Source organism: Thamnophis elegans, chromosome 15 (assembly GCF_009769535.1).
Source record: "Thamnophis elegans isolate rThaEle1 chromosome 15, rThaEle1.pri, whole genome shotgun sequence".
Taxonomy (NCBI): domain Eukaryota; kingdom Metazoa; phylum Chordata; class Lepidosauria; order Squamata; family Colubridae; genus Thamnophis; species Thamnophis elegans.
Window position 1 is genome coordinate 7,669,824 of NC_045555.1, and position 24,982 is coordinate 7,694,805.

The 24,982-nt window shown below is 52.8% G+C and overlaps 3 protein-coding genes across 6 annotated transcripts in view; all 3 read right to left on the reverse strand.

The window, feature by feature from the left end:
• The window catches only part of CROCC (ciliary rootlet coiled-coil, rootletin), a 28,035-nt gene extending 20,158 nt beyond the window's left edge, over positions 1–7,877 (reverse strand). The window contains 8 exon segments of the mRNA XM_032232203.1: positions 751–861; positions 1,313–1,396; positions 1,398–1,479; positions 2,017–2,114; positions 4,286–4,369; positions 5,724–5,909; positions 7,365–7,526; positions 7,756–7,877. Of these exon segments, the coding sequence (XP_032088094.1) occupies positions 751–861; positions 1,313–1,396; positions 1,398–1,479; positions 2,017–2,114; positions 4,286–4,369; positions 5,724–5,909; positions 7,365–7,496 (777 nt within the window). The 5' untranslated portion in view covers positions 7,497–7,526; positions 7,756–7,877.
• A 106-nt stretch (positions 7,878–7,983) lies between these two features.
• Positions 7,984–15,143, reverse strand: NECAP2 (NECAP endocytosis associated 2). The gene is made up of 8 exons (XM_032231708.1): positions 14,228–15,143; positions 13,886–13,986; positions 13,656–13,769; positions 12,746–12,827; positions 11,822–11,930; positions 10,808–10,974; positions 9,608–9,695; positions 7,984–8,613 (listed from the first exon to the last, which is right to left on the reverse strand). The coding sequence occupies exons 1-8, from the start codon at positions 14,359–14,361 to the stop codon at positions 8,314–8,316; spliced, it is 1,095 nt and encodes a 364-aa protein (XP_032087599.1). The 5' UTR covers positions 14,362–15,143; the 3' UTR covers positions 7,984–8,313.
• Positions 15,144–15,566: 423 nt separating this feature from the next.
• Positions 15,567–24,467, reverse strand: SZRD1 (SUZ RNA binding domain containing 1). Of its 4 annotated transcripts, none has more exons than XM_032232009.1 (4): positions 24,360–24,467; positions 19,481–19,530; positions 18,936–19,187; positions 15,567–17,426 (listed from the first exon to the last, which is right to left on the reverse strand). In XM_032232009.1, exons 1-4 carry the CDS (start codon positions 24,447–24,449, stop codon positions 17,324–17,326), a joined length of 495 nt encoding a protein of 164 aa, XP_032087900.1. In that variant the 5' UTR covers positions 24,450–24,467; the 3' UTR covers positions 15,567–17,323. The 4 variants fall into 4 exon arrangements, with proteins under 4 accessions (XP_032087900.1, XP_032087898.1, XP_032087902.1 ...); XM_032232007.1 differs by having other exon boundaries at positions 18,936–19,190; positions 24,360–24,466; XM_032232011.1 differs by lacking the exon at positions 24,360–24,467 and adding an exon at positions 20,264–20,904.
• Between the last annotated feature and the right edge of the window lie 515 nt (positions 24,468–24,982).

The window sequence follows — 24,982 nt, forward strand, 5'->3', positions numbered from 1 at the left end:
TCTTAGCCACTGAGCCACCTATATGCATACAGTAGACAAATCTATATCATAATACTGCTATTGTGATGCGAAGATGTAAGTCCCTCACACTAGTGTATCTGTGGTTCTAGAAGCTCCAAGCATTCTAGACGAGTTTGCAAAAAAAAACAAAAAAAAACCCTCTGTTCTTTTACTGTATGCAGGAAGAAAAGAAGGTATGTCTTGGCTTCGCTTGATTGGGGAAATGCCCCATTAGCTCTCGGAGAGGACGCTTGGTTTCCGAGGGCTCCTGCTTGCCAATTCCAGTTTAAACTGACAGCCAAAGTAATGTAAAGATAATGATTGATTTAATAGCTGACCAGCTGCTTTAAGGCTGTAAACCGAGATGAGGAAATGAGAATGAATCAGCAGGGGTTACTGCCACTTTAAGAAGCTGTCTATATAAGGGAGGCCATGTGAGGGCAATTTCTCTCTCCATGTGTGCATCTGTTTTATAGTTAAGATTGATTGATTGATTGCCTGGTTTTTCTGTCTGTCTGTCTAATCTATCTATCTATCATCTATCTATCATCTATCTATCTATCTATCTATCTATCTATCTATCTATCATCTACCTACCTACCTACCTACCTACCTACCTATCTACGTCTTGTAGATAAACCACTGTTTGAAAAACAAATCTCTGTGTATTATATTTTGCTCCTGGTTGTCTCAAAATAGTAGTCACTATGAACACTCTTGACATGCCTGCCACACCTTAGACCCCAACACTAACCTTTCCGTCATGCTCTTCGTTTCACTGAAGTGCCTCCTGAGGCTGACCACTTGCCGCCAGAGGGTGAGCAGCCGGCTGTGCTCACTGCTGAAATAGTCGTTGAACGACTGAAGGAAAGAGAGGGAGAGAGAAAGGAGAACAGCTCCTACTGACTTCTAGGGGACTCCGACTGCTGTCTCAAGACTCCAGGAACCTCCAATTTTGTTGAGTTATTGCAAGCCCATTCTAACACTAGCATTTAGACTTATATACCTCTTCACAGTGCCTTTCAGCCCTCTTTAAGTAGTTACAGAGTCAGCCCTCTTTCCCCCAACAATCTGGGTCCTCATTTCACCCACCTCGGAAGGATGGAAGGCTGAGTCACCTTGAGCCAGTCGGGATCGAACTGCTGGCAGTCGGCAGAATTAACATGCAATGCTGCGTTCTAACCAATTTCCCCCACAGCTCAATAGGAATAGCACTTAGACTTGTATACAATTGCAGGCAATCTGGAATGAATTCTCCTTGCCGCCACCCCCACCCCCTTCTTCCTGTCCCTGCAGGTTTCCAGCCCCAAACCTCTTCCTCTCGCCTCCAGTCCGCCTCCCGCTGCTGCAGCTCCTCTCGGGCTTTCGTCCAGTCCATGGTCAGCTTTCGGATGTCCCTCGCTGAGGGCCTGATTGGCCACGTTGGCTTGCTCCAGCTGCTCCCTCAGCATGGCGTTCACCTGGGCCAAACTGGCGCTCCTGACGGTGAAGAGGCGAAAGGGCATCATTGCCCATGCTCAGCGAGACAAGGAAAAGTTTACCCGCACTTCCAGGTTGTGTTATAGGCAAAGCGGACAGGCCAGGGAGGTCAGACTAAAACAGGCAGTCCTCGACTTATGGCCAAAGTGGAGCCCAAAACTTCTGTTGTTAGGGGAGACATTTGTTCAGTGAGCTTTGCCCCATTTTACGACCTTTCTTGCCACTGTTGTTAAGTGAACTGCTGCAGTGGGTAAGTTAGTAACCCGTTGTTCAGTGAATCTGGCTTCCCCCACTGACTTGGCTTGTCAGGGTCGCTAAAGGGGAACACACATGCCCAGGGGACACAGCAACGGTCATAAATGTGAGTCAGTTGCCAAGCGCCTGAATTTTGATCCCGCGACCATGAGAATGCTGCCAAGGTCGTCGCCGTGAGAAACAGTCCTGAGCTACTTTTCCCAGTGCTGTTGCAGCTTTGAATGGTCCCCTAAATGAACTGACATAAGCCGAGGACTGCCTGTAGCTTCTCTTCAGACTCACCTTTGCTGCTCTTCCTCTAAACGATCAGAGCGTTTTTCCAGGTCGTTGCTAGGATCCTCGTCGTGACATAACTGCGAGTCGGACACGTCTAAGTGACCCTGAAAGGTTGGGGCAAGAGAGAACAAAATGAAGGGCCAGGTCCCAGCCACAGCTGCCAGGGTTCTAAGTATTCCTCAAACTTCCAATTATTAAGAGAGACATGTTGGCACATCTGGAAAACCCGAATCTGAAAGCTTCCTGGTTTCCCCCACCCAGTTGAAAGTTCAAGATCTTGCCCTCACACCCACAAGTCCCATCACATGGTCCAATCTCCCACTGCCATGCTGGCAGCTTCCACCTATCCAGTTCCGGTCAGGTGCAGAGATAAAGGAGGACTTGGCTCTCTAGAAAGAATTTTGTTACGGCTACATAGCATCAAACCCCCATACAATCCCTCCTCCCATTTTCCCACAATAGAAAATGCATAGTAGAAGTAGAATAATAGTAAGTGTGGCAGGCCAAAGCTCCAAACGAAAAGGATGACCTGGATTCTAGAAAGGAATTTATTTTGAAACCTCACATTCTACTCCTTAATATTCCACACAACACCCAATTCCTCACTAATATAACAGCATAGTAGAATAGAATATTAGTGTGGCGGCCAAAGATCCCAAAAGGAACTGGTTGCAGGCCTGACACTGAGGTTCTTCTAACCTGGAGGGAGCCACTGTTGTGGAAGCTACCACCACCTCCTTCAGTGTGAACTCCATGAACAGATCGCTTTTTAGGTTGGGAAAAACTCCCCTCACCCGAGATCCCAGTTCTCGGAGGAAAAGTGGCTTCTCGATGCCACAGATCCCAAGAGAATCACGGTTTTCATTCTGAGTGTCTGAGACTTGGGATCTCCTGGGATCCTTGGGGAAGCTTTAAAAACTCAAGTCGGGTTCAAGCTCAAAACATGAAAACCAGTTTGCAATCACCCTTGGGCCATCCTGTTGTGGCCGCCAGTGGCCACCAGAGCTGGCAGCAGATTCGGACAGGGAGGAGGTTGGGGAGGAAGATGGCCGGTCCTGGAGTCTGGGGAAGGCTCTGATGAGGCAGAGAGGGGGCCAGAGCCTAATGCCAGTTATCAGCTGCCTTCAGAGTCAGACATCAGTGAGGCAGATGAACAGCTGGAGCCTGTTTCCAGTGTGAGTTGCCAGAGAAGGGACAGCTAAAGAACAGGGGTGGACTTGGGAATAAGGCCACAGGTGGACGATGAATGGCTCTTCCCAGAGGAAATAAAAGAGGAGTAAAGGGGAGTGGAGGTTTACAGGAGAAAATTAGTGTGCTTCATTGGGTTCGTGATTCTCTGAGACTCCTTGCCAAGTTTTGCAGATATTGGCCTATCACCGTGATGGCGAACCTATGACACACGTGCACAGGTGGCATGCGGAGGCCATATTTGCCAGCACGGCAGCCCTCAGCTACGGGCGCATGTGCGTGCCGGGCAGCTGATTTTCAGCCTTCGGGGGGGGGGCGGGGGGGGCGTTTTCACACTTCAGGAACGCCTGCGGAGCCTGGGGAGGGAAAAAACTCCCATGTCCAGATGTGGGGGCACATGTGCATGCGATAGTGCGCAGCGCACACAGTTATGGCACACCTATAGACAAAGGTTAGCCATCACTGGCCTATCAGCTCTCCCAAGCCAAATAAGGTCTGTGACAGAGGACATAAAAGAGGAGCAAAAGGGGAGTGGAGTTTGCAGGAGACAATTCACTTAATTGGTTCTTGACTCTCTGAGACTCCTTGCCAAGTTTTGCAGATATTGGCCTGGCAGCTCTCCAAGCCAGATAAGGTCTGTGACCGTAAATCCTCCCCTCGAAAGACTTTGCTGGATGTGAATGAGCAGAATTCACAGCAAATTAATAAAAGGGTTTTTGTCGGGACCAGGAGTTTGTTTCATGCTCTTGGGAAGCCTCGCTCAGAACAACTCCATTCACACTACTGCTTCTGAAGGACTCGCGTCCATCGAGAGACCTTGATGCCGTTGAGCTACGAGGTTAACCAGTCCCAAGGCAGAGAAAGTGGGCCAATGAAAGTATCGACAGAACTTAAAAACTCTGTGAAAAAATGATCTTGACAGAGAGATGGAGGGCGGCCTCTACAGTTCACACACAGCCCTGATGACCACATGGAGTTTGCACACTGGGCAGCTGATACCAGCTGCAAAAGCATCACAACTCAAGGATCCACCTGGCCCAGTGGTCTCGCCCTGGCCTGCTACTCTGAAGAAAAAAACGCTCCTCACTGTCAGCTGCTGATGCTCCAGCTCTGTGGATTTCTCCAGCAACTGCTGCTCTTGTTCCCCACACTTCTTCTTGTACTGCAAAACCTAGAAGGGAAGGAAAAGAAAATTGTGCCGAGCTGTTCTGACCCAGCTCCCCAAACATGACAAACCCTCAATCAACAATTCCTTTATTAGGAGAACCAGCAGCCCTGGCAAACAGCGTGACCCAACAATTGCACGATAGACATATGCGCGCCGACAAAATCTCACCAATTAAAATGCAACGTCAAAATCATGCTGACAAATTCGCAACGACAAAAGCGATGACAAGCACATAAAATCGAAAAATTTTTAGGGTTAGGGTTTTGTCGCAATTTTGTTCTCGCGCATTTGTCGGCGCGCTATTGTCGAAAATCAATTAGTGATTTTGACGGCGCTCATTTGTCCGTCACAGTTTTGTCAGTGCGCATATGTCTATTGCGCATTTGTCGGTGAACCGGCAAACGTCCCTCTCTCACTGGAGGCTAAGAAGTCTGTCTGCCTGGGAGATGATAGTTGTCTGCCAGATCTATTCATCTCCACCCCCTGCCTTTATCCCCAGAGCTAGGGTGGGGCTTTGCTAGCAGCGGTGGCTCTTTCTGTCCCAAGGACCGGACCACAGATTTCCACTGCTTTCCTCTCCTCTGCGCATCCGTGCATCAGGAACTGGACCCAGCTGTTCCTCCTCTTCCCCATCAGCCATCTCCAGACCTGGGGCTGTTGCTTCTCCATCTGAGGGCTGAAAGACGGTCTAGGCTCCACCTCTGTCTCTGTCTCTCTTCCAGCTCCACTCCCTCTTCCCCCTCGGAACTCTAAGGTTGCCTTGATGCTGACCCTGACTCCCATGCCTCTTCCTCTGATTTGGCTGCTGGAGCGGCCGGTGGTCAACAGGCCATAACACAAGCAGACACAACTGCAGTCCTTGGCCCAACGAGCAGGTGGAGGACCACTTTCACCTTGGCTACTGCTGTCTTCCAAGACAGGGCTGATCTTCTTGAAGGAAAAAGCTAGCTCGGCCTTGCAATGCCAGCATTAACTTCACCCTGGCAGAAGGGCATAGTGGCTTCAATTTAAGGTGGGCCCCCTTTATTTCCTCCACCTAAGAAACCTGGGGAATTATGATAGGAGAGCCGGAATTCCTGCAGAAATATGGGCTTTCTAAGTGTTACTTACTTAGACTTAAACCAAGACAAGCATTAAGTACCATAAGCCGAGAGGGAAAATCCTCAAAGCTTTACTCTGGGATCTAACTCGGTGAACTGTAACCTTAAACAGGGCTGAAAGAAGAATGCAGAGGCAGGGAGGCGTCTTGCAATCAAAGGGGACACACACACACAAACACATACACACACATACACATCAACGAGCCTGGAGCATCTGGAGGCACGCAAGCGGCTTTCCCGGCAGCTGCCCAACCCACCTTGGCTTGCAACTTCTGCACCAGCTGCGCCTGCCGCTGCTGTCCCTCCTGGTAGGCCTGCAGTTTGCGTTTGTAGGACGCCTGGTCCTCCTCCAACCGCCGGCGCAGCTCGATGTTCTGCTTGGCCAGGCTCCTGTTCTCCAGGCTCTCCTGCTCTCCCGTCTCCAGTCGCAACGCATCCTCCAGCTGAGGCAAAGACAACCAGCTGCCACATACCCGGGATTGCCTTAACATTGTGCACATCGGCTTCCCCCCGCACACAACAGCGGTTGCTCTGGGAGGTGAGTTTCGACTGGACTGAGAGAGGAAGCAGCCCGAGAGTGAGGACTGGAGCTCACTGTCCAACCCTTCTCCCAAGAGAGGAGGGGGGAGGGGGGGAAGCACTCAACTGCCTGTCTTTCGGCCGAATTGCCACATTCCTTCTATTCTCTCCTCAACTGGTTAGTTCGATGTGTTGGGTCGGCCCAAGTCCCCATTCAGCTCAGAAAACAAGCAGAGCATCGGGTAAAAATGCTGCTTCTACAAGCTGCCTGCCCCACACCCTTCTTTAAGACACCTGGCAGAGGGACCCAAAGAGAGACCCAAAGAAGGGAAGTGTGGGGAGGCCTCCTGAGGCAACCAGCAGATCAGGTGAAGGAAGGACAGTTGCAGCTTCCCCGAGGTCGCAAAAGATAGGTGTCCCCTTTCGCAGCCTTCAGACGAGCCCAAGTCCATGGGGAAACCAGATTCACTTAACAACCGTGTTAGCCACTTATCGACCGTGGCCATTCACTGAAATCCGGTGGCAGGAAAGATCATGAAACGGGGCCAAACTCACTTAGCAAATTTTCATTTCATTCATTCATTTATTTCATTTGTATGCCGCCCTTTTCCCTGAAGGGGACTCAGGGTGGCTCACAAGTTGAGCAAGGGAAGGGGGATACACACAGTTTGACACCACCAAATGCCTCCCTTAGCAACTCTCTTGCGGTCGTAGGTCGAGGACTGCCTGCACCCGCCTCCTTTGGGACAAGGGTCCCTCTGGTGTCAGCTGGGCTGCCCCTTTCTCACCCTCCCCTCCCCCAGGACCCTCCCTGCCCCCTCCCCTCCAGGACCCACCTCCCCTCAGCAACTCCCCAGGACTCTCCCTCCCCCCCAGGACCCTCCCCCCCAGGATATTCCTCCCCCCTCAACACCATCACAGGACCCTCCCCCCAAAGACCCTCAAGGACCCTCCTCCCCCCTTAGCAACCTCCCCCAGGACCCTCCCTCCCCCCCAGGACCTTTCTTCCCACTCAGCACCCCCCCCCAAGACCCTCTCTCCCTCAAAGAACCCCCAAGGACCCTCTTCCCCCTTCAGGACCCCCCCAGGGCTGTCCCTCCCATCCAGAACTTTCCTCCCGCTTCCTGCCAGAGCCCCGCCCCCCAAGACCTTTCTTCCCACTCAGCAACTCCCCCAGGACCCTCCTCCCCCCCCGTAACCTCCCCCCCTCAGAACCCCCCCCCCCAGGACCCTCCTACCCCCTCAGCACCCCCCAGGCTGTTCCTCCGTCCCGAACCTTCCTTCCCTCCCCCCCCCGAAACCCCTTCCTCCCCTCTCCCCCCCAGGACCCCCCTTCCTCTTCCTCCCCAGGACCTCCCACCCCCAGGACCTCCCCCTACCCTCTCGCTGAGCGCGTTGTACTTGATGGCCAGCTCATCGCGCTCGGCTCGGCTCTGGGCCAGCAGGTCCTCCACGCGGGACAGTTCCTGCTGCAGGAGCCGGTTCTCCTCCTGCACGGACAGAAGGGACATCTCTCGCTCGGCCCGGGGAAGAGGCGGCGGCTGCAGCGGAAGAAGCGCGCGGCCCACCCAAGTCAGCCCGGGCTGCAAGACAGACCAACACCGCCCCCCCCACTCAGTCGGGACTACAACTCCCAGCACCCCTTGCACAAGGGGGCTCCGTCCGGAGGGTCGCCGCTTTCTTCCCTCCCGGAGAAGTCGAGTAGGGGCCGCGGGCCGCCACAGAGGCCCTTTCCCGTCGACGCCGCGCTGCAACCCCGTCCTCTCTTACCCGGGACTCAGAGCCGGAGGACGCCGGCGAGGAAAGGGCACGAGGCCCGCCGCCTGAAGGGCCTTCTCCCCCCTCGCCTCACAGCGCCGGTTGCTATGGAGACGGCCAAGGAAGCGGCGCGCCTGCGCGTCACCCCCCTCCGCGCCACTAGCCGTCTGGCTACGGAGGCCGCCCAAGGCCATTCCGGCTCACCCGCGACGGTCAATTCAAAAGAACTGCGAGGCTGGCTGGCGAGTAAAGTTTTATTTATTATTCGAGACACACGGAGTGCAAGAGAGAAAAGACTCCAACGGGAGTCCCGCGGAGAGGAGAAAACGATGCGGTCAAGCCCCTCGGGGCGGAAGTCCCTTCCAAAAGGCAGCCACCTTGAAGGCGTCCCAAAGGCCACTTCCCAACACTTTGGGTGCTGATCCTAACTAAGCCAACATTGTTGGGTTATCCTCCGTCGTGGAGGAGTGGGCACACACCATTCACCCCCCACCCCTCCCAAAGTATATTGCTCCTCTTGGAAAGAGGCAGAAGAGCAGGCGAAATGATCTCAGCTTACACACACAACCACTACATACACACATATACACACACACACAACACCAGGTGATGGCGGAGGAAGAGAGAGCAAGGTGATGTTTGCAGGGTTTTTTGCCCTCCCTCTGCCTCGCCACGAGATCCGAAGCCAAAGTCAAACCCATCCAAGGCAGAGGATCTGTTTGCAAGAGCCAGCGGGGGGGGGCGGCCCATCATCTCCCTGGTCGTCAAGGCTACGAAAGGGGGGGGTCCCTCCTCCTTGATCTTTGGGCCTTCTCCCCTCGACTTCAGAACTGGACCCAACCAGAGTTCTGCTGAGGCTGAGAGCCGGACCTACAAGGAGACAAAAACACCCAAGCTTCCTTAGAAAGCATGAAGCAGAGTCTGCAAAACCTTGTTTGTTTACCCGACTGTGAATTCCTTTCATTCACAGTCAGCAAGGCTTGGGAAACAGTCTTTCAGAGGAATGTTTACCAACACGAACCTTATCTCGTTTGGCAAGCTGCCAGATAACTAGTTTCCAAATGCAGGGCAAGGCAAAATGTGGCAGAGTCTCTTATAGTCACAAACAGAACCTTCCTCTCTTGAAATGACTGAAGGAACAAATTGTTTCCTGCAAAAGCCCCCTCCCCCTTTCGCTCTTTTGTTTCCTACGGGAGGGGCCAATCACCTCCAAGATGTGGCTTTACTCCCAAGTCGACGCTGTTTTCTCAGTTGTTCTTGTCTTCTGGCAGTTCTGTGCATGCGCACACTGGGAATGGGCTCCAGCTATTCCTCTGCCTCACTGCTGTCTAGCTCCCTCTCTGCTGCTGATGAAGAGCCCTCGTTCGAGCTTTCCTCAGCCCCAGGACTGGCCCATGTTCCTCCCCAACTTCCTGCCGGGACTCTGTTGGCGGGCCACAACATTGGCCCTGGGGGGGGGGGGGGGGGGAAATGCTGTGAGAAATGGCCCCAGCTGGGACAAGTGGGGAAGTCCCTATTTTTCTACTTGCATTTTTATGTACTTTCAAACTGTTAGGTTGGCAGAAGCTGGGATAAGTAACGGGAGCTCACTCCGTTACGTGGTGCTAGGGATTCGAACCACCAAACTGCTGACCTTTCTGATCGACAACCTCAGCATCTCAGCCACTGAGCCACCACGTCCCTAATCTAAGCTATATAACAATAAAAAAGAGACAAAAATGCTAAATTTTTCATGGTGCAGGACTTCGAGACAATTCACACACTGTATGGACACAACAGTTCCTCTGTCCTTTGGGGGAGAGAGAATGTGCTGGGGCAGGACTTATCCTCCCAAAACATGACAAAAGGGGCATCTCGTTCTCACCCAGAAGCTGTGGTGAAATCTCCCCAAATGTCTACAGAAGCTTCTCTTGAAGAACTTGGCGGCTGTGAGGGCCGAGACTCGGCAACATCTGTTGGCAAACAAAGGGGGAGAGAAAGAGGTTAGCTTTGTATTTCCCGTTTCCAGATGCTGCTCGGTGAAAGGGCTTTTGTCTGAGCTGGCAAAGAGAAGCCTGTTACTTAGCATGTATCCATTTTTTTTAAAATAACCCTTACATAACTGATGCCTCTACTAAGAGACAGCTAGATCAGGGGTCCCCAAACGTTTGGATCTCAGGGACCACTAAATTCGTAATTTTAAATCCCACAGACCAGTAATATGATCTGCCTAATGACCCGGCTGGGTGGGCATGGCTAGGTGGTCATGTGACTGAGTGGGCATGGCCAGCTTATGTCACATCGAGGAGCGCCTCACCGGCCTCTACTCACCCCTCCCCTCCCAGCCATTCCTTGCCTGCCCGCCCGGGCTCCTTAGGGCCCTAACAGGAAGCAGTTGCTGGAGCTAAGCAGCCCCCATGAGAAAGAGTTGGCAAAACAGCTCAGTTCAAATTGGATCTGGTCAAGAAGGAGGCTCAGCAGAAGCACCTCACTGAGGACTAGGAGCATAGGCTTTCCAAGCAGAGGGAAGACCTGTGGGAGTGCAAAGCCAGGTTACCGGTGACTGGAGTCTCAGTAGGCTGAGATGGTCAGCCAGTTCCAGGCCATGATGCAGTTTCAGTGGAACGAGGCCCTCTGGCTCTTCGCCACCAGCAGCGCTTCCCTCCAGCCTTCACCCAAAGCCCCCAACAAGAAGGCTGAAGTAGACCCCAAGTTGGAATTTCTACCCCCTTTCGATCCATACAAAAAGACCCCGAAAGGGGAGACTCTACAGCAACACAAAGGTTCATTGCACATATCCATCCCAGGGGGCGTAGTTTAAGGACCCCTGATTTGGTGCAATATAAAAAATGCAAATAATTTTTCTGCGGACCATCAAAGATTTTCTCACGGACCACCAATTGATTACCGCTGAGCTAGATGATGGGCAAAAATGAGGTGTGTGGTCCTCAGAGTGGATGTAAAAGGCCCTGGCTGATCCCATCTACTACCAGACAACTCAAGAAGTCTGAAAGGCAGGAGCTCCCTTTTCCAATTTGGTACCAAAGTGAATCCCCCCCACCCCACTCCAAGGAGCCAGACAGACCTGTTTGGACAGCATCTACCGATGTTCCCAGAGGAGGCAAGGGAAGCTGCTCTTCCGGTGTGGGGAGGAAGGGGGTCTTTCCCCTGGAGGCGGGGGGAGAAGGGGAGCCCCGCGTTGTCAGCAGTTCGTGGCTTACTTCCCAAGGAGCCGTCTTTTTTTTTCATGTTCTGGGGAGGAAGACCAAAAAGCTTCAGGCGGACTTGGAAGCCTCCCACTTGAGGACAGAAATTAGCCTGAGGAGGAGGGATTTCCCCTCACTTCTTTCTCAAATGTCGGGCTCCAGGTTCTGCTTCCCTTCCCGCGACTCAAACATGGCAGAAATCACCCACCGAGCTAGCAAAGGGCCAACTGCACCACCGAGCCTTGTAAGCACACCTGACTGCATCTTGTTCTGACCGAGGCTTCCTGAGAGCATGAAGCAAACTCCTGGTCCCCACAAAAAACCCTTTTATTAATTTGTTGTGAACTCTGCTCATTCACATCCAGCAAAGTCTTTCAAGGGAGGATTTACGGTCACAGACCTTATCTGGCTTGGAGAGCTGCCAGGCCGATATCTGCAAAACTTGGCAAGGAGTCTCAGAGAGTCAAGAACCAATTAAGTGAATTGTCTCCTGCAAACTCCACTCCCCTTTTGCTCCTCTTTTATGTCCTCTGGAAGGGGCCGTTCATCGTCCACCTGTGGCCTTACTCCCAAGTCGACCCGTTCTTTAACTGTTCCCTTTGTCTGGCAACTCTGCGCATGCGTACACTGGGAACAGGCTCCAGCTGCTCTTCTGCTTCACTGATGTCTGACTCCAAAGACACCTGATAGCTGGCATACGGCTCTGACCCCCACTCTGCCTCCGACACAGAGCCCTCATCAGAGCCTTCCCCAGACTCTAGGACTGGCCCATGTTCCTCCCCAACCTCCTCACTGCTCGATTCTGCTGTCAGCTGTGCTGGCCGCTGGTGGACCACAACACGTCTGTCTTGCTTCCACAACCCTGGATAAAAAACCCCCAAGGTCTTTCTCACCCCAATGCTGAGCGTGATGGTCTGCCCATCCTTGAAGCCCAGGTCAAGTTTGGGCACCTGGGTTGGGTTTTGGGCTTCTTTGGCCAACTCGGTCTGTTGCTTGACCCACCTGCAGAGAGAGAGGGAGAGAGAGAGAGAGAGAGAAAGAAGAAAACGCGGTGGAGAGCAAGAAAAGATGTGGGGAGGAAGCCTTTCCTCCTTGGAGAAGCCAGTTACTTAAGACAGACATTTTTTTCCTGGAAAATAAATCCACATAGCAAAGGTGGCCTCCCATATTTGTATTTCCCTCTAGAGCAGGAAACAAGGGGTGAGAAACAACCAGTGATGGAATCTGTGCAGTGGGAGGATTCAAAAACTTTTACTACCAGTTCCATGGGTGTGGCTTGGTGGGCATGGCAGGGGAAGGATACTGTAAAATCTCCATTCCCTCCCCACTCCAGGGGAAGGTTACTGCAAAATTTCCATTCCCTCCAGATCAGCTGGGACAGGAGGCAGAGAATAAATGGGGCGGGGCCAATTAGAGGTGCTATTTACTGGTTCTCTGAACTACTTAAAATTTTCACTACCAGTTCTCCAGAACTGGTCAGGACCTGCTGAATACCTCCTCTGGCCTCTGGCTACCTTAGCTATTTACTCTTCATTTTTAATACATTTATTGTCTTACTGTGTTGATCTTTTATATTTGTTTTATCAGAATTCAAATCTCCCAGGGTTGCATGACAGCGGGACGGGCAGCGAATAAATGTAATGCATGATATAAACAAAGGTTATCTGTTTTGTTCCCAGATGCCAGATTTTTGCCAGGTTTTGAGTGGCGGGTCCACGTCAAAGAAGGATCAGCTGTGATTGGTCATGGGAGACCGTGCTGCTGATTTCCCTTCCTGACCTCCAGCAGAGTTCTGGCACCAAGGAAAGGCTGCTCACTTGAAATGATCTTGCAGCGCCACATTGAAGTCAAAAGCATCCCCTCGGTCAACAAAGCCAATTCCGATGAATGCACGGCGCCCTGTAAGGAAAACTAAGCTCAGGAAGGCGGCGGAAGTCGCTGGCTGTAGGTTAGCCCAGCAGGAAGCCTGAAACAGAGACCTCAGGAAGGCTGAGTCGTACCCAAAGCATGGCACACGCAGCTCCAGTTTGCAGCAAGAGCCACCCAAAGGGCCCTCTCTACACAGGCTGCTGACCAAGTGAGAAGCCACAGGCCCACAAGGGAGGGGGTGCCGAGAGTTCAGCCTCCATCCTCACAGTGCATATCTGCCAGGATGGGCCGCAGCCACACTGAGATGCCCATGGAGCTGGTTAATTAGAGAGTTACCGTGGATAGCAAAGAAGATTCGGCGTATCAAACAAGGAGAGGCATTGAGAGAGGAGAGCCAAGCGGAAGTTTAGAGACTCAGGAGGAGCCCAGATTGGGAAGCAGCCGGACAAATAGAGAAGAGGGGAAGCGGATGGCCCAAGGAAGGGCTGCCCACAGCCTTGCACACCACTTAAGGAAGGAAACGAAGAGTGTGTTTCACCAGGTTCGCTTACAATGACTGCTATCCCTTTTACCCAAGCACCTGGGAAAGCCCCCACCATCAGCACCAAGGTCAGATGCCACAGAGGAGGCTTTCCACATAAAATTATAATCAGCTTTGCCCCCCCCAAACAACTGCATCCCCTCCCCCCCCACCCAGAGAGCTGGATCCAAAGCAAGGGACTGCTGTGGCCTAGAGGTGGAGCTCTCGCCTCACTATCAGGAGGTTGTGAGTTCAATTCTAGGTAGAAGCAGATGTAGGGTCTGCTGCTTGGCCAGGGGGTTGGACTAGATGACCTGCAAGGTCCTTTCCAATCTCACCTGTCGTACCATTCCCATCTTCAACCCGGATGACAAAGTATCGGCTCGAGTCCGTCACGCTTTCCACAGCAATCCCAGGAAACTGGTCCACGGAAGCCTGGGCGAAAAGCTCTCCTGGGGGAGGGAAGGAGAGTCAGGTGGGCAGCCGGTCCGCTGCTGCCTCGGGCTGTTTAACCTGCCCGACCACTGCCCTCCAGGGAGACCCTCAGCCACCCGGGCGGCCCCCTTACCCGAATTCTTGTCCTCCAGCTTAATGAAGGCCACGCTGCCGCGGGCTGTGATGCGCATTCGGCCGCTCCAAGTCGGCTGGTCCAGCTGCCACTCCGCGGCACTAGCGGCAGGAGGAAAAAACCAGCTAGCCCGACCGGCTCCCCCTTTTCCCTTTAGGAAGTAGGGAGTGGGTGGGAAACGTGTGCAGATGATCTCTGCGCAAGCGCAGGACCCAGCCTCAGCGCAGCAGATTTTCCTCGGCGGCACCGGGGAGCCGGTCAACTCAGCCGGGGATGATGGGAGTTGGGAACCCCGCACCGCCCCACGAGGGCAAAGCGACATGGGGGACGGGGGAGGCTCACCGATAGCCGCGGTTGGAGGCGCGCGGGGGCACCCGGTAGACGTGGACCTCCGGCTTGACGCACAAGACGGACTCGTAGTCTTCGCTTTCTGCCATCTTCGCCCCCTCACCGGAACGCTGGGCTCTTCCGGGCATGCGCAGGAGCCTCCTCTCCAGCAACACCTGCCGTCACTTCCTAGCCGCGGGCGGGCGGGTGAGAAAGGCGAAACCCCGCCGAAGGCGCCTTTGTGTCTTAATAAAGCGGCTCTGGCGGCCCCTGGCGGGTGGGAGGAGCAGAGCATCCCGACTCCCGGCCGGTGGGGGGGGGGGGGAATCCGATCCGGCTCTGCCCTGCCTGACCCCCCCACCCCACCTCAAAGCTCCCCTCGCCCCGGGGAATGAGAAGCAGGAAAACTTGAAAAAAAAGTTAACGCGTTTATTTCAAACACAGCGTGTAAATCTTTCGTCCGCGAAGGGCAAGCGCTGCCTGGAAGAGAAGTTCTTCGGTGGAGGGGCGGGGGCTTTAGCGCCGATCCCTCCCTTCCCACAAAGCAGACCTCCTCCACAAAAAGAGACTCTTCCTCCGAAGGGTGCCGCTTCCCGGTCCGCGGGTCCACAGCAACCACCACCCTGGTCCGTGATCGGCTGAGCCTCGGACGCCCCCTCCCCCATTAGGTCATGGGGGCGGGGTCTTTGCCTTCCTCTTGACGCTCCCCCCACCCCCAGGGATCCAGTCACGGGAGCCGAAAAACCAAAGCTCCCAGTTGGTGGCGAAGAGCCGCCGCTGCCGTAGGAAAAGTTGCTCGAAGTCGATCCGCCGCCGTGGGAAAAGCTGCTCAAGCGACGCGCCCTTCCGCCTTTTAGCAGAGGTCCCCAAACCTGGCAACTTTTAAGACTTGTGGACTTCAACTCCCAGAATTCTTCAGCCAATCCACAAGTTTTAAAAGTTGCCGACTTGTGGACTTCAACTCCTAGAATTCTTCAGCCAGCAGACTGGAGAATTCTAGGAGTTGAAGTCCACAAGTCTTCAAGTTGCCAAGTTTGGGGGCCTCTGGTATTTAGAATCCAAAGGGAGGGTCGAAAGAAAGAGGCCCAGATCCTGACCCCGAAAATGGAGGCCGGTTCTGGGAAGGGCCAGCCGGTAGTGAGTTACTCTGCGGTTAGAAAAGGGGAGAGGCAACCCGGGTTTCAAACAGAAATGGGGGGAGGGGGGGGAAGCCAGCCAGAAAATGTGGGGATCAGCCAAGCCAAGTGGGAAGAGAGAGGCAGATGGAAAGAGAGGGTTACCCACTGAAGGGCCAGCCAGGTTTTTTTCACTTTTTTGTACACAGGTAGTTTTTATTTCTATTATTATTGTTATTATTACTCTTTTGACTGGTTACTCCTTTTGCCGTGTTGTGATACAACATCCTGTGTTGATGTACAAAGAGACACCTGTTCCGGCACCCCCAAACCCCCCCCTGCCCCACACACATATATAGACACACTTAACACCCTCTTCTTGCACGACAGCCGGAGGCATTCCCTCCTCTCCCAGCGGGAAAGAGGATTTTTAAGGGTGGGAATTCCCCCCCCCCTTGACAGACCCCCCTCCCCAAACTCCGAGGTGTCCCTTTCTACACCAGGCAGCAAAACCGAAAGGCAGACTTGGGAAACACAGTGAAGCGAGCTAGCCCAGGCACCTGGAAGTGGTGTGGGGAGGGGGGAAGGCTCTCCACCTCCGCCCGCCCCCTCAATATGGCTGCTAGGGAGTGAAGCCCCAGCTGGTCCGGACACTTGACATCTTTGGGCAGGGTCTCTTAAACCAGCCCCCTTCCCTCCAGTGTTTTTTTTTGTCTGACCAACTGGAAAAAAGCTAAAAAGAGTATTGCTTGGGGGGGGGGGGGCGCAAGCCACAGAGTGATCCCTCCCATCACTGTAAATCCGTTCTCCTCCGGAGGCCATCTTGAAAATGGCGCCTAGACCTGTGATTAAGACTTTGGTGACCCCCCCACCCCATTTCGAGAGGGAAGGAAATCTGATCTCCGGCCTTTTCCAGATTTCTAGACCTTGCTACCCCCCAACTTCTTTGCCTTCCCAATGGCAGATTGACCAAGAACCAACAGGACCAAACGCCTTACTGCTCGGGGCCCTCCAGCTGGCCAGCACAAGCAACACTTGGGCCCGCTGCCTGCATCCTCATGAGGACCCAGCAGGGCGTGATGGGGAGACAGGAACCTACTCTATTCCTAGCGCAAGAGTCCTAGTGGCGAAAAGCAGCCCTCCCCCCCATCTTTGATCGGAAGCAGCACCAAGAGGCAAAGGGAGTGCTGGTGAAGACCGGGAGGGCAGGGCAATCCCTTCCGCCCATACTCGGCCCGCAGAGGCAGAGGCACTGGGGTCTCTGTTGGGCTCGCGAAGCAGCGGAGCTGGCCTTTGTGGGAAGACGGCTGCCGCCACGACACGCCTTCCTCTGCTCGTTCCAAGCGGCAGTAAGCAGGAAGGGGAAGAGGTCACCCGCCGCCACCTTTCTCCCCGCCTCCCCTCCTTTCTCAACACTAGAGACTACCGTTTCTCAGAGATTAAACAAGTTAAACAGCTAACACACCCCCTTTTCTTCTTCTTCTTCCCATGCGTGAAGGCTCCAGAGCCATCCCGTTCCCCAAAGCAAAGGATCACACCATTTTTTGCGCACACCTTCCGCCCACCCACCCCGTTTGCACCTTGCTCCAAAGGCAACACACCCCGACATGCGCATGTCGAAAAGCAGAGCCGCTTCTCCCCCGCCACGCCACCCTGCTACTTCCAATGCCAGAGGGAGACGCCAACGGGAGAAGTCATTCCTTTGCGAGGGGAGGGAGGAGCCCCCGCTTCAGCAGGCGGCGCGTTGCAGCAACCCGGTTCCCCCGGAGGAGAAACCTGCCCCACCGCCTGTGCCTCCCTCGGCACGCCCTCCTTGGCATGTCAAGTCTACGGGGCAGGCGCAGCAGGAGTCCCAGTGCCTGGGCTGAGGGTCACACGAGGCAAGGAGCCAAGGGGACGCTTGGGGCAAGTCCCACCCCTGTGGCTCAGGTCCATTGGTCTGCTGAGGAGAGGGGGGAGCACCCTGCTTTCATACTGGCTGGTCGGCCGGCCAAGCCTATCTGCGTTGCTTGAAGCCCTGCGAACCGTCGGGGCCCAGTGGCTGCCTGATTACATTGCTGGGCGGCCTGGGGTCTTCTGGCTGGGAGATCCTTGTGGGCCTGAGGGGGAAAAGGTGGGGGAGAGATAAGAACAACACTCAGTCTAGCTAAAAAAGCTCCCCCCCCCCAAGTCTGTAGGAGAAATTATACTTACCGTATTTTTCGGAGTATAAGACACACCTCCCCCCCTTAAAAAGGGTGGAAATGTGGGTGTGTCTTATACACTGAATGTAGCCCCACCCACTCACCCCCACCCTTCAGCCTCTGCCTCCCAGCAATTTACCTCTTTGTAGCAAATGGGGGCTTGTGAGGCTTCAATAAACTATAGCAATCCCTGCAGCATCTAACAGCTGATGATCGGGAGAAATTGAAATTGAAACTTACTGTTTGCTCCAAATAGCAAATTGCTGGGAGGCAGATTTTTTTTTCCTTGTGCTAATCAGGCTGTTTGCTGCAAGGAGGCAAGTCAGCAACTATAAATGCCTATACAATGTTCAAATTATTAGACTTGTTTTCTGAAGAGTGCTTTATTATTATTTATAGACAGCTTTTTAAAATAAATGCTTGATCTGAAGACGCCCTGTGCTATTGTTTTGAAATGTGCTATTCTTTTAAATAACAGAGAATAACTACAGTATACTTCCAGAAAGCACATCAATTTTAACAACATCTGTACAAGTATAGTCTGAAATATAACACTTCCAACAGTGTATATTGTCTGTACTGTTGGTTGCAAGGAGACAAATTGCTGAGAGGCAGAGGCAGATATTTTTCCCTTGTTTTCCTCCCCAAAATCTAGGTGCGTCTTATACTTTGGAGCGTCTTTTACTCCAAAAAATACGGTACTTACTTTACTTTATTGTCATTGTACGTATGTACACCGTATACACATACAACGAAGTTCACATAACCCCCAGACGCCAGGCCCAACACACATAACAATCCCCAAACCCCCACCCACCGACCAAAAAATCCCTCCCCATAACCACCCAAGCATCCACACAACAGACCAAGTAGTGCTGTCACTGATGGTGGCCCTTTAGTTCATTGTTGAGTGCAATTATAGCTCTGGGATAAAAGCTATTCAGAAGATGTGCGGTCTGAGTTTTAATTGTTCTGAATCTTCTGCCAGAAGGCAAAAAGGTCTAAAAAGATTGTAAGCAGGAGGGGAAGAGTCTCTGAGAACGTTGCGCAACTTCCTCGAACAGAGAGATGCGAAGATGTCATCCAGGGCTGGGAGCTGGAGCCGGGTGATATTCTGGGCAGTTTTAATGATTCTCTGTAGAGCTTAGCCGCAGCTCTAACAGGACTAGGTGGTCCAGCCCCAAAGAGGCCCATGAGGAGATGCTCCTTTGGGAAACCAATCCCAGAGCTGTACCCCACCTCCCTCCAGATTGAAGACTGACCCAAGGCCCTCAAAGTGGCTTCCCCTAAGCTGAACCCAATGGGATAAAAGCCTGAGCTGGCAAGCCCTACACCTGCATCTTCTGGGCATGGACAGGATCCTGGCCTGACCCTCAGCAGGCAGAGTGGGGCAAGAGAAATGTCGCTGTGTCAGGGCTCCCTTACCTGTCAAGGATAGGTTTTTCTTGCTCCTCTTCCGGACTGGCGCTGCCCAGGATCCGCTTCCTGGCCTCTGCGTATTCGGCCTCCCTCTGGGCCAGGGTCTTCACCGGGATGGCAGGCCGGCTGGCAGAGTTGGGGTTGGTCAGCACCCCGTTGCTGGTGGGCCGCTTCAGGATCCGAATCTGCGGAGGGGGCCCCGAGGGAAGACTGTCGTCCTGAATTACGATCGGCACTTTGGGTGGGGACTTGGATTTCCTGCTGGAAGGAAGGAAGGAGGGGGGCAACAATTTTTTTGTGTGCAGTTGGCCGAAACAAAAACAAAAAAACCCCAACCCTTCAACCAGTCCTCTGAAATATTTCCCTAAAGCGCAAGGCAGACAGACAAGCTTATTCCTCTTAGTTGCCCATCAAGATTTTCTGACTAAGCAGCAGAATCAGGGCTCAGTTGTTTATTTTTACATGGAATCTTTTAAAAAACAAACAAAAAACAGAACACCACTCTATTTTCCCAGCCATACCCAGCGTGGAAGTTACTGAATGATTCTTACCTTTCTTTTTGGCTGATCTTCAGTTTCTTTTCCAGTCGCCTGTCTATTTCCTGCAAGGCAACATCATGGGGTCAAGTTCCATCCCACTGGGGCCAGACACTTTGTAGTACCAAGTGACCAGCTGGCCCTCCCTTTTCCCCGGCAAGACAATGCCAGATCTCACCATCGGTTACTAACTCATCTTTGAAACATCAAGAGGTTCCCGGGGGGGGGTGGGGGGGGAAAGGGAGGGAGGGGGGAGGGGGAGGGAGAGAAAGAGGGAGGGAGGAGGAAGGGATAGATAGATAGATAGATAGATAGATAGATAGATAGATAGATAGATAGATGATAAGAGATATATTGAGAGAGAAGATGGATGAGAGAGAGAGGATAGGTAGATAGATAGGTAGATAGATAGGTAGGTAGGTAGGTAGGTAGGTATGTAGGTAGGTAGGTAGGTAGGTAGGTAGGTAGATAGATAGATAGATAGAGACCCCCTCTCAACCCTTTTGCTTTTCAGATGGAGAAAGCCGAGGCCTTCCCTGGGAAGGGAGCCCAGGGTGAACTTTATCCACCGACCAGAATCGCAATGGGCTCATGCCAGACATGGGATCCATCGGCAGCTGCATCTGCTGACGCTTCGCATTTGAGCAAAGCAGGGAGATAAAATTAGAGCCCGGTTTTGTAGGTTGCCCAGATGAGCAGCTGAAAACCAGACGGGCTTTCTCTGCTTAAGAGTCCCAGGCGGTGCCTTTGGGCCCTGCTGATCCAAGCGCCTCGGATAACTTCCACTGGCACACTTACCATCATGGGCACAGGACGTGCCTGGTCATTCTCACTGGCAAAACCATGGGAGGGGGGAGGGAGAGGATGCCCCCATTAAAGATCGGTAAGCAAAAAGAATGAGAATCTGTTCTCCGCCTTGGGAGACCAGTTCTCTGGTCCCAAGCCCGGGAGGCCACTAGAGGTGGCCCAACAGCCTGGCCAGTTGGCTGAACTATCTTTGCAGGTATGACAGCGTCGGAAGGGTGGCGGTTTTCCCACAGCAGGGACGTGGTCCCAGCTCAACCAAGGCCGCTTTCTGGAACTGTCTTTGTTGGCCGTGTAGGAAACGGTCGTTCCGGTGGCCGTTCCTTGATGGAAAGGGAGGCCTAAGTCCCAGCCAGAACACTTCAGCTGTCCTGCGGCTGGTTTTGCAATCAGGCAGGCATTCCCTCTAACAGCTCTTCCCAATGAGGTGTCACTGCTTTGTAGTCCAAAGTCTGGAGAACGAGTTAATCTTTGAAAGTGAAGGTAAGCTCTCGCTTGGCTGAATGAGTTTTCTTCTCCAGCAAACTCAAAAACACGCAAACCCCTGGGTAGATTTTCAGCTTATCCAAGTGGTTCGTTTTACACGGGCCAAAATTGGGCTCTTGGTTCAGGTCAGATCACCACTCCGAATGCCGCCATTTTCAGCTGGGAGGGTAACCCCTTCCCCGCTGAATTTCTTTCAGAGAACATCAAGATTGCCCACCCACCCCATTAAATGCCCACCCACCCCATTAAATTATCTGCAGCTGGTAGAAGCAACCCGTGACCCGACAAAAGGGCGAACGACCAAAACCGCGCCCGACTAAACTGACTGACTGCCCTTCATACAGTCTTCACTTCACTCAAAGGGTCATCCTGGACAAAGAGGCGGGAATTAGAAGCGCAATTAGAAGGCAAGCAGGAGCTCCTGCATCCCGAAAGGACAAGAAGCAATGGGTGGAAACTAAGCAAGGAGAGAAGCAACTTAGAACTAAGGAGAAATTTCCTGACAGTTAGAACAATTAATTAGTGGAACAACTTGCCTCCAGAAGTTGGGAATGCTCCAACACTGGAGGTTTTTAACATGATGTTGGATAACAACTTGTCTGAAGTGGTGTAGGGTTTCCTGCCTAAACAGGAGGTTGGACTAGAAGATCTCCAATGTCCCTTCCAACTCTGTTATTCTATTCTATTCTATTTCCTTATTCTACTCTACTCTACTCTTATTCTCTATTCTATTCTGTATTCTACTCTATTCTCTATTCATATATTCTCTATTTATATAAATACAATAAACCTAAACCTAAAAATCTAATTTACTCCACTCTTGTAAATACTTCAACACTGGAGGTTTAAGAAGAGATTGGACTGCCATGTGTCAGAAGTGGTGATGGGTTTCCTGCCTAAACAGGAGGTTGGACTAGAAGACCTCCAATGTTCCTTTCAACTCTGTTATATTAAAAGAGAGGAGTTGTAGGAACATAGCTAGAAGGATGCCCCAGGCCACCTCCCCTTTGGGCTACTGGCAGACAGTTGCTAAGCCTCTCTCCCTCCCTCCCTCCTTCCTTCCTTCCCTGGGATGGATGAGTGTCAACATGGGATGTACATCCTTCTGGCCCCTGCTCTGAAGTCCTGGAAGAATGAAACAGTGGTCCAAAGTCATGTAAGAAAACAGCAGAGGGACCTTCTCAGGCGTTATCACGGTGGTGCAGTGGTTAGAGTGCAGTGCTGCAGGCTACTTCTGCTGCCTGCCAACTGCCTGCAATTTGGCAGTTCAAATGTTGACTTAGCCTTACGTCCTTCTGAGGTGGGTCAAATGAGGACCCAGATTGTTGGGGGCAAGAGGCTGACTCTGTAAACCGCTTAGAGAGGGCTGTGAAGCAGTATATAAGTCTAATTGCTAGTGCTACCTTCCTTCCCAGAATGCGGTATTGCAGGCTAACTCTGACCAATACCAACAGTTCAATTCTGACTGGCTCAAGGACGATTCAGCCTTCCGTCCCTCCGAGATGGGTAAAATGAGGACCCAGATTGTTTGGAGGCTGACTCTGTAAACCACTTAAGAGGGGGCTGTGAAGCGGTATATAAGTCTACGGGCTATTGCTATCACTTCCACAGGGCACAGAGCAAGAAGCCCCCAAAAGGACAGTGCATAGAAACCAGCAAAGCAGGGAAGAATGGCTTCTCCGGATGTTATCACTTTCACATTACCGGTAGTCCTTGACTTACAACAGTTCATTCGCTCGAAGTTACAACGGCACCATCAAAAACAGTGACTCACCGCCCATCTTTCACACTTCTGACTGTTGAAGCATCCCCAACAGTCACACGATTTATGTTCGGAGGCTGATTCATATTTATGATGGTTGCTGTGTGTGTGTGTGAGAGAGAGAGAGAGAGAGAGGGAGAGAGAGAAAGAAAAAGAGAAAGAGGAGAGACAGGGGGAGAAAGAGGAGAGAAGGAGAGAGAGAGAGAGAGAGAGAGAGAGAGAGAGAGAGAGGAGAGAGAGAAGGGGGGGGGGAGAGAGAGAGAGAAGCGATCCTCTTTTCCCGCAAGCGAAAGTCATGGGGGAAGCCAGATTCATTTAACAACCAGGTTCCTGACATTAACGACGGCTGTGGTTCCCTTAACAACTGTGGCAAGAAAGGTCGCAAAATGGGGCAAAACTCACTTAAAGGAAAATCTGCCTCAGCAACATCAATGTTAGGGCTCCGTTATGGTTGTAAGGTCGAGGACTGCCCACATAAGCCAAGGATTTCCTCTCTAGCTGCAAATCAAACCCCTCACATCCTGGACAGAAATTGTTTCAATTCCTACCTTCAAAACATAGAGCACTGCACACTAGAACAACTAGACATACAGTTTTGTCCCCGAACGCCATCACTCTGGTAAACAAATCATTCCCTCAACCCTGTCAAACTATTCACTAAGGCTGCATTACTATTACTATTAGTCTTCTCCTCGGTCCTATCCCCCATCTCCTCCCACTTAGGACTGCAGGACTGTAACTGTGTCGCTTGTATCCTTACGATTTATATTGGTATTGATTCTTTCTTGATTGCTTACTTGATATGATTATCATTAAGTGTTGTACCTTATGATTCTTGAGGAATGTATCTTGTCTTCTTATGTACACTGAGAGAATATGCACCAAAGACAAATTCCTTGTGTGTCCAATCACATTTGGCCAGTAAAGAATTATATTCTCTTCTCTATTCTATTCTACTCTTGTAGTTGTAAATGCTTCAACACTGGAAGTTTTAAAGAAGAGGTTGGGCTGCCATGTGACTGAAGTAGTGTAGGGTTTCCTGCCTAAGTAGGGGGTTGGACTAGAAGACCTCCAAGGTCCCTTCCAACTCTGGTATTCTATTCTATTCCCTTATTCTACTCTACTCCTATTCTCTATTCTATTCTGTATTCTACTCTATTCTCTATTCTACTCCACTCTTGTAAATGCTTCAACACTGGAAGTTTTAAAGAAGAGATTGGACTGCCATGTGACTGAAGTAGTGCAGGGTTTCCTGCCTAAATAGGGGGTAGGACTAGAAGACCTCCAAGGTCCCTTCCAACGCTGCTATTCTATTCTATACCCTTATTCTACCTGCAGGCGCCCTTCCCCCGCCCCCTTCCACTTCCAGGATCCCTGCAACGGGGAGGCGGCTGAGCCGGGATACGGAGCTGCAGTGGGGGGACGGAGGAGGACGAGCGATCCGAAGTCCAAGCCTCCTCCGGGGCGCAGAGGATCTTCCTTCCCTTCCTCGCCCGCAGGCGGAAGGGCTGCTCTCCCGCTCCAGGTGGCTCCTTCTTTTGGGAAGCGCCCACTTCCCAGCCCCGACGGAGATCGCTTCCTGCTCTACTGCGGAGGGCTGCCTCCCACCGGGGAGAGACCCGGCTGTCCGCCCCCCCACCGTCCCCGGCGCAGAGGGAGAGCCGGTGGCGCCCAGACCACGTGTTTGGGGGAAAAGGGGGCACGGCCCCTTTAAGAGGCCTAAAGAGGCTCGGCCGACCCGGGATGCCTCGCCTGACCCCCCTCGCCCTCCCACCCTGGGGGACGGCCCGTCTCCCCTCGGGGCCCCCGCTCGGGAGCCGGGCGTCGTTCGGCTGGACTCACCCCGCTATCGGCCGCCTCCTCCCAACTCTCGGCGACCTCCTCATCTTCCATTGTAATGCCCCCTCCGCCGCCAGCCCGCCCGGAGCGCATGCGCGCGGGCGCCCAGTCCTAGCCTGTCGGCGGCCGCGGCCAGCCGGCCCCGCCTTTGGCGTCAGCTCGCGCCAATGCGCATGAGCCGCAGCGGCTCTCCCCCCACCCCCGCTTCTTCCCTGGCTGGCCGGCTGCCGGGCGAGCGCCCCCTGCCGGGGGACTCAATTGCCTGCCGTCTGATTCCCGCCCACCTTATCGGGAGACGCCCTGGAAGGTTTTACGCATGCGCACTTGGTGCCCTCAGCTGGTCCCAATTTATCGGTGCAAAATTTTCCTCTCGGCTTGGTTACGTTCCATGCTCGCTGGGTTTACGGCCGGGAGAATGGTGCCAAATACTAATTCGCGGGGAGGAAAGCAGGACTTTCACCTGCCCTCTCTCCCACCCACCCCCGAAAGTGGATATGTGCGGCCTTGAGGGCGAGAGTTCCTTTAGCCCGCATATCGAAGTCGCTCTTCCACGAGTGCGGCCCCTAGTGGAAGAGAGAGACAATCTCCCTGCCAACGGTGGTGTGCAACGGCGGGGGAGAGGCACA

Bases quoted from the DNA above. Each gene is read 5' to 3' on its own strand.
- NECAP2 (XM_032231708.1), bottom strand. From the start codon at position 14,361: ATGCCCGGAAGAGCCCAGCGTTCCGGTGAGGGGGCGAAGATGGCAGAA. The intron at 12,828-13,655 runs GTGAGATTGGAA...TTTTCCTTACAG, and splicing joins AGATGGGAATGGTACGACAG to GGCGCCGTGCATTCATCGGA. The intron at 10,975-11,821 runs GTGAGAAAGACC...CTTCCTCCCCAG, and splicing joins CCATCACGCTCAGCATTGGG to AACATGAAAAAAAAAGACGG.
- SZRD1 (XM_032232007.1), bottom strand. From the start codon at position 24,449: ATGCGCTCCGGGCGGGCTGGCGGCGGAGGGGGCATTACAATGGAAGAT. The intron at 19,531-24,359 runs GTGAGTCCAGCC...GTTGCCTTGCAG, and splicing joins AGGAGGCGGCCGATAGCGGG to GAAATAGACAGGCGACTGGA. The intron at 19,191-19,480 runs GTAAGAATCATT...CCTTCCTTCCAG, and splicing joins AAGATCAGCCAAAAAGAAAG to CAGGAAATCCAAGTCCCCAC.